Source organism: Varanus komodoensis, unplaced genomic scaffold (genome assembly GCF_004798865.1).
Source record: "Varanus komodoensis strain SLA01 unplaced genomic scaffold, ASM479886v1 scaffold39, whole genome shotgun sequence".
In the NCBI taxonomy this organism is placed as follows: Eukaryota; Metazoa; Chordata; class Lepidosauria; order Squamata; family Varanidae; genus Varanus; species Varanus komodoensis.
Genome location: NW_025335922.1, coordinates 981,125 through 988,667, shown reverse-complemented (window position 1 = coordinate 988,667; position 7,543 = coordinate 981,125). Strand labels below are relative to the sequence as shown.

At 45.5% G+C, this 7,543-nt stretch overlaps 1 protein-coding gene across 1 annotated transcript in view; it reads left to right on the top strand.

Moving 5' to 3' along the window:
* Window positions 1–1,699: 1,699 nt before the first annotated feature.
* LOC123028845 (TRIO and F-actin binding protein) overlaps window positions 1,700–7,543 on the top strand; it is a 66,663-nt gene continuing 60,819 nt past the window's right edge. Inside the window, exon 1 of the mRNA XM_044441127.1 lies at window positions 1,700–1,891. Coding sequence (XP_044297062.1) covers window positions 1,745–1,891 — 147 coding nt within the window. The 5' untranslated portion in view covers window positions 1,700–1,744. The remainder of the gene's footprint in view (window positions 1,892–7,543) is intronic.

Below are 7,543 nucleotides of genomic sequence, written 5' to 3'. Positions count from 1 at the left end.
AGAAAAATTACAATTGAAGATAATCCGGGGGGGGGGGGGCAAACCAGTGTGAAGTAACTAAAGCACAGGTGTAACTTTCTTCAGTGGTTAGATGAAATCATAATTTTATGTCCTGTTTTATCTTTACTTACATTCTTATGAGCATGAATCAGTTAAAAGTAAGGGCAGGTCCCCACAGTTATCAATGTAGACCTTATGCTTATGGAAACACACATTGATTGATGCCTCCCTGTTAAAATTAGTCTGTTGACCCAACATGTGCTGCTGTTCCACCACTCTCCAAAGGCTTTCCTTGTACATGAGCAAGTACAGAAGATTCATGTGCCCTTAACATTTCCAGTATCTATCAAATGGAGAATAGAATGAGTTCCTGTTGCAAGCCCACAGCGAGGAAGGCATGCCATACTCTTGAGTGAAGATCTGCATGCTGCAGAACTGAGCCACTGAGCAAGTGGTTGGGGCATCTAGTAGAAGTGTGCAGCTTCAAACAACACCCCTTCCACCAGCTGTAGATGCTGAGATGATAAGAGAGGAAGACTAGCATGCAGGGCAACTGCTCTGCTAGAGCTTGTGTAGTTGAGAACACGATGCTAGCATAGATGATCTGTTAATGTCAGGAAAGTCCTTGCTCAAGGATGTACATCGCACTAGAAAATTGATGTACGTCTCTCTGGCCGACTGAAGCTATTGATGCATTCCCTCCATCAATGCAGGCCAGCTGAAGCATGAGTCAAGTTCCTCAAATAACAAATTCAGGGTGCAGCATAAAGCACGGCTCATAATGCGTGTCTCCTTCCCCTAGATGGGCTCACTTAAGTCTGTGAGTTCTGTTTTCAGCAAAAAGAAAGCAAGAAATGGAATGCCTTTGTTGCACGGATGTGTTCCTAAAATTTGGGAATCCAGAGTGCATCCTTGGGGGCTTTTAACGGTTACAACATAGCTACTCTGTGTTAAGTGGTCCTTTGATGTTGATGTACGATGGGATGCCAGAGGGCCTTGCTGGATCAGACAGAGGCCTGGTTAGCCCAGTCTGCTTGGCAAAGATCCCAGCAACCAGCACACCCACAGGAAATAGTCTAGTGATTTATTGCTGGACTGGTCTCTTTCTGTCCTCCCCAGTTTTTAGGACCTGACCTCACCAGTTAGAGTGGTCTTCCCCAATTTGGTACCTTCTGGGGGTTTGGGATGGCAATTACTGATGTTTCTGAGCAATGGCTCTGTTGCCTGGGGCTGATGTGAGTTGTACTCCAAAACATCTGGGGAGCACCATGTTGTGGGAGGCTGAACTACAACCCCTCCCATCCTTGTTGGGGAATAAGGTAATTGAATATCAACTTTTAAAGGGAATTCCATGTGCTTTGCAGCTTCCTGGTGCCATCCTGGAGGTGTTCCCCTTACTGGAGTAAAAGGGGGCCTGCCAGGTGTACTGTGGCGCAGAGGAGGGGGGAGTCCCTGGGTGGAGGGGGAAGAGGCCAAATGGGTTGAGTAGAGGAGATGGTGACATGGCCTTTTGAATTATGAGCAATAAAGAGGCTACGGCACATGGATGAATGCTTTGCTATGCCTTGAAGATTCCTCCTCTGGATTCCTCCTCTGCAGATCAATGCATTTCCTGCTGTTTGAGACAGTTCTCCCTTCGATAAGTTTGGAGGAAACTTAGGGGGCTGATGAGTCTTGTCTTATGATCCTTTCACAGCTGCCTCCCCTGCACCCCACTCCATTCCAGCTAGCCCATTAAACCTGCATGCCAAGTGACCTTTCCTTCCCTGCATGGGCCATGTTGGAAACGGCAGACCACCCTCTCTGTGAGAAGTTCGAGGCCAATGTTTTTGCCAAGAGCCGATGTCAGAACTGTTTCCGTAGAGACACTGCTCACCAGCATGGTAACCAGGTGAGCTTGCTTTTGACCCTGGGGACAAGTTGCTTAATCACTGTTCATGCGGTTGCAACTGGTGGGTGATGGGGGAGGTTTCAGCAATCATTGCCAAGGGTAGGGAAAGCCAGCAGAGGCCATTTTCATAATGGCCTGATTGAATGATTGGTGCTAGAACCTGCGAAAGTCAGCAATGTGGTGGCCAGCAGCTGACTGAGTGAGGCAGGTGTCTCAGTGGAGGATGGTGTGGGCACAGTGGTAGTCCTCCAGCCATGCCCCTTTAGAAGGACAGAGCTGTAAGCCAAGCTACCCTGCTTCTGTCAGCCATCTTTCCCCAGACTCGTGCCACCCAGATTATGACTTTCAGAATTCCTGATCAGTGGATGCTGGCTGGTGAATGCTGGGAGTTGCGGTTCTTAGCTAGCCAGCTGCTCTTCATGCAGTGCTGACGTCAGTGTTGAAATAAAAATTCAAGTGCCAGTCCAGCTGTATTTGTCCTTGGAATAGGCTTAGAGCACCAGATTTTGACCTTTTCCTCAAGCAGCAAAATCTCCCAGAATGATCTCAGGGACAGAGCATGGGGAAAGGTGCCAGAGCAGGAGTAGGTGTATTGAGATTTTTGAAAATATAAGATGGTATAGACAATGTTTAAAGAAATATCATTAATATTATTACATTGCATTTATATCCCATTGTTTTCCTCTTGTAAGGGCCCCAAGGAGGCTTCCATAGCTGTTTGCTCTTCACAACAACAATCCTTTGAGGTAGGTTAGTTAGCAATTGAGTGTCTGGCCCATGGTCACTCAGCGAGCTGCATGGCTGAGTTGGTCTGGTGGACTGGGGATCCAGGTTCTTATTCTAAGCACCACACCATACTGTCTTTCTGTGTATGATGGGGTGTTTCTCTGAAAGACTGGGGCACACAGGTATGGTAAAAGAGCTGAACAAACGGGATCAGAGCCAAGCTACTTGCTGTGTAGAGTTGAGACTGTGATCTTGAGAGAAGCTTTGCATCTAATTTTCAGAAATGCCCCAGAGCTCATCAGGTGTCGCCCTCAATACAGCGCAGGTCGAAGAAGGGCAACTGACCATATGAACCTACAGTCCTCCACTTCCCTCAGGTTAGGTGTGTTGACACATGAGAAAAGATATCCAAGAGCCACCATTGGACAACATATTAGGGCTAGATCAAAGTATTTGGCCAGCTGTGGTGGCCACAAAGTCTACAAGTGTAGATAGACCCAGTCTATCTGGGTTAGATTTGTAATGCACTAACACATGTAATGCAATGAATGGTGTTTTCACTGTTACTATTAGTTAGAGAAGCAGTGGCTGAACTCCTTATTAGGATTTATAATTAATAACCAGACAGAAACTCAGCTGGATTTCTGCAATGGGGGAAACTGACATTTTCTCCTTTATTCTTTCCTGCAAACCCAAGAGCAGCTCCAGGTCCATCCCTTGCAGAGCCTAATTTGCAAGTCTGAAGACTCTCCCACCTCCACTTTATCTTGGGGCTCTGAACATGCAGACATGGTGACTTCATCATGTCAGGGTTTTCTTCTCCTGCTCTCACCCCACCCCATCTTGCCAAACCTGCTTTCTGTAGCATCTTGCCTGATGCAGAGATCTGATGATCTCCAAACTTGCACATTTTCTTGTGATTTTGTAATAAGTATGGATTTTAGAATGAATCTTCCATGGTGAAGGCCACTGTGATGTAATGCCTTGTCTTGGATCCAAAGAACTGGGGAAGTATCTTAAGTCTGCCACAGATTTGCAAGGTGACTTGGAGTAAGCAGCTGTCTTTCAGCTTCTGCCTTATCCTGTTTCCCTACCCGTGGTCCTTAGCCCATAGGAATGGATCCCAACTTCTTCCCAAATAGGCAACCTCTGCCATGAGTTACTCCCAATCCCCCATTTGGAAGACTTAACTGTGCTTCTGCTTAGCATCTTTCCCCAGATTCTTTGCATTGGATTATGTCCTCACTGCAATCCCATTAACTTTATTTACCTGTGCTCTATGAGCAAGGCTCAGACGAGCCACTTTTGCCAGCCTGGTGCCATGCTCATGTTTTGGACTGCAGCTGCATCAGCTCCAGTCATCATGGCCACCAGTCAGTAATCCTGTGATTTGCAGTCCCAGACACCTGGCGTGCACAAGGTTGGGGCAAACTACTGTAAAGCAAGGAGGGTCATATTTCCAACATGAAGGACATTTTTAAAGAAAAACTCAAAGTGGGAATTCTGGCATTTTGCACTCCTGTGTAGCTGAGATGTGTGTAGTAGACCAGTCCCCATTCACTGACTGCTGTAATATTGAGAGGCTGCTTGTCCCTGCCATCAATAAACCTTGCCTTTTCCCGGTTCCTTCATTTTTCCACTCTGGGACATCCCAAAAAGAGCAGGGAGTGCTTCCTGTAATCATTGTAAGCATTTCATTCAACACAGTGTGTGCTTCCTCTGCTGTCATGCAAAGAGATTCAAGATGCTCAAGCTGCTATTTGCAAATGTCTGCTTTGAATGAATCCACAGGACTGGTAGATACTCTGTCAATGAGAGACTAAGGGTTTTGGCAGGAGGTATAAAAGATTGCAAATGAGTCTTGCTGGCTGCTGTGCAGAGTAATTAGAGGTCAACACAGAGGCTCTGTGCCTTTTAACGCTGCCTGGCAGCTAGCAATTCCACAGGTGAAGCTTTCCCATTTTTGTTTTATGTAACACTATTCATGTACATGCTACTTTAGAGTCCTTACCCCAAAGAGCAAGCAATCCTAAAATGCAGCATTGGTGGAAACAGTTTAACTTGACCTGGAAGGCAGAATACATAGTAATTGCAAAATTAACTAATTAATTGAAAAATTCAGTGACAAATGGAAATTCTATTATACCCAGTACAATTACAGCAATGTAAAAGGGAGCTCTTTAAAAAGTAGTTGAGGATTTATAATTGATTTAGAGCAATTGGAAAATTTATTGGTGTACAGAATAATTCCATTTTTTTTACTGAACTTCCAAAGAGTGCTGAATGACAGAAAGGTAGCTATTTTTGGTTGCTTTGAAATTTGTAGGTTTGAATGTATTGGTTGTAACTTGTCCAATATCCTGTGGCAACTTTATTTTACTTTCTTTTACTTTTATATACATTTCTTCTTTCTGTATTCTGTTTATGTTAAGAAAAATAATAAAAAGAAGAAAAACTTGTCCAGGAAGCTGCCTTCTAGCAAGGATTGTCTACTTCACTGACAGCATTTTCCCAGTCCCACTTGCAGATACCAGGGGTTGAATCTGGGACATTCTGCATTCATATCATTTGCTGTTCTTTAGTTTGAGCTGTGATATCTCCCCTAAGAGAGGTATTAATGAAGTGTTTGTCGGCTGCAAAAGGAACAAGATGTATTCCGCATTACAAGATTGGCCCTGCCTTTGGTCACCCCCAAAGTGAGTCTCTCCTTTTGCCTTGGTTTTCTCTTCCTGCAGTTTTTACAAATATTGCAATGCTATCTTCCAGTTAGGAAAGGCAAATGGATTTTAAAGTATTAAACCCTCTCTTACTGCTCATTTGAACAGAGAAGAAAAACCTGCCAGTAACCTGCCCCTAGTTTCATTTTGGTAGAGAATAAATACTGGATCTTCTAGTGCTAACTCAAATGAATACAGTGTAATCTTATTCATGTCTGCTCAAAATAAAGTCTTAAGTTCAGTGGGCCTTACTCCAGGGTATATAAGCATAGCAGGGATGGGGAATGCATGGCCTTGAAGATGATGCTGGACTGCAACTCCCATCAACCCTATGCACTGGCTATCTAGTGAGAGATGGTAGAAATTTCATCCCAAATTTAGACCATGTTTTCCTTGCCTCTGCCACTAGCTGTATGATGGGTTTGCAACTAGGAACTCTGTGATAGTTCTAACAGAGAAGGGTCAAGACCCACTGCTTTACATCCCAAGACCCTTATGAATCTCTTTACATTTTTATCAGGAAGGCAGAATTGATTGCATTTAGAATTGTGTTTCCTCCTGTTAGGCCAAGTTTGAAGCTTCATCTATACTGCAAATTGGATCTGGCTTTAAGCTTGTTCTACTGTTTTGGTTCCACAAGAAACCCTGGGAATTCTTGCAACAGGGAAAATAGTAAGGATTAGCTTTATGGCATCCCTAGGGTGCTTCTAGAGGTGATATTTATTGTGCAATTCCTCTGCCTCATTCACAGAATTTTATAGACATCCAGATGGTGTTGTCTTCCATATGTAATCCTCTCATGTTTTCCCACTGCTTCTATCTTTTTGTTTGTTTCTGTTTAAAAAAAACCCTGTTGAGGAGGAAAAAATGGAATAGTGGCATGACGTTGTTCAACTGCTTATGCTAGGATCCCTTAGCCTGAGACTGCCCCAGTCCCTTTGCAGAACATTGTTTCCCAAGATTCAGTGAACAGGGAAAGAGAAATGCATCTTGTTTAAAAGTATAAATGGTAGCATCCTCCGAGTCTTGCCTCTCATCGATGCTTTCACTTCTGCAGTGCCCTCCAGGACACAGAATGCCTGGGTGCTGTAACACTGGATGAGCGCCTGTCCTTTAGCTATTGTTTGCCTCTCAAATGTGGCAGGATTGGAAAGGCCCGTGAGTCAGCCGTGGGCTTCTGGGCAGGTGTAAACTCCATCCCTCCCTATGGCATGCCAGCTGGTGTCCTGTTAACAAAAGGTTTCATGTTGTTCATTGTCTGCTGGGTTAGATCAGCCATGGATTATGAAATAATGATGAGGTCCCCTCTCTCCCTGTTCCAGGCCCTCTAGAATTTCCTCCTGGCTCGCCTGCGATCTGCTCCGAGCCTTTTCCCCTCCCCACCCCCAGCTCGAGCAGGACAATGGCAGGGAAGTGGAGGTGCTGACAGCACTCGCCTGGTAGGGACCCTCCCTTTGGTGAGCCTAACCTGCCAAGGTAACCGGACTGGGGAGAAGGCAGGAGGGGTTGTGGGGCGGGGATTTCTCTCTCTCCAGCTTGCCAGGGCAACAGGGAACCCTCTAAAAGGCGGGCTGGGTTGAGATTCAGCTCTGGATCTGAGCAAGGCGAGGGCTTGACCTCTTCTTTCCTTCTCCCTTTCTCCTGTTTTAATGCTGCCAGAGTCTTGCTCATCCCCTTTCCCTGGTGGTGCTGTCAATAAGCAGGGCTTCCCATTCTGTGGTTCAGCTCTGATCAAACATTTCAAAAATTGCTTTTCCTCAAGCTGCTTGCTGAATTTAGTGGGCTGGGGGAGAGATCTGACCCAGTGACTTGCAAAATTAGAAGGGTGACCAACTAGCTCAATCTCCTGCGCAACCCCCCCCCCCCCCCGAGAGAGAGAGAATGAGAGAGAGAGCAGGAGAAAGACCGAGCCTTAAGTGAGTGTAACCTTGAGCCAGGGGGTTAAATCCAGCCCTCCTCAAGAGCACCAAATGCTAGCATCTCCTCCTGGCCCCTTCCCAATTGCAAATTGTCTGCTGGTTTTCCCCCATTCTAAGAGGTTGAAATACCTCTCCTTATATGCTTCTGAATATCCCAAAGTGCCTGAGGCTGCTTAATCCTGGAAGTTAAGCAGCATCAGGCCTGGTTATAATCTGGATGGGAGACTTGAATTCTGCAGTAAGCAGAGGGTTGGACCTGATGGTCTTCAAAACCTCTTCTAACTACATGA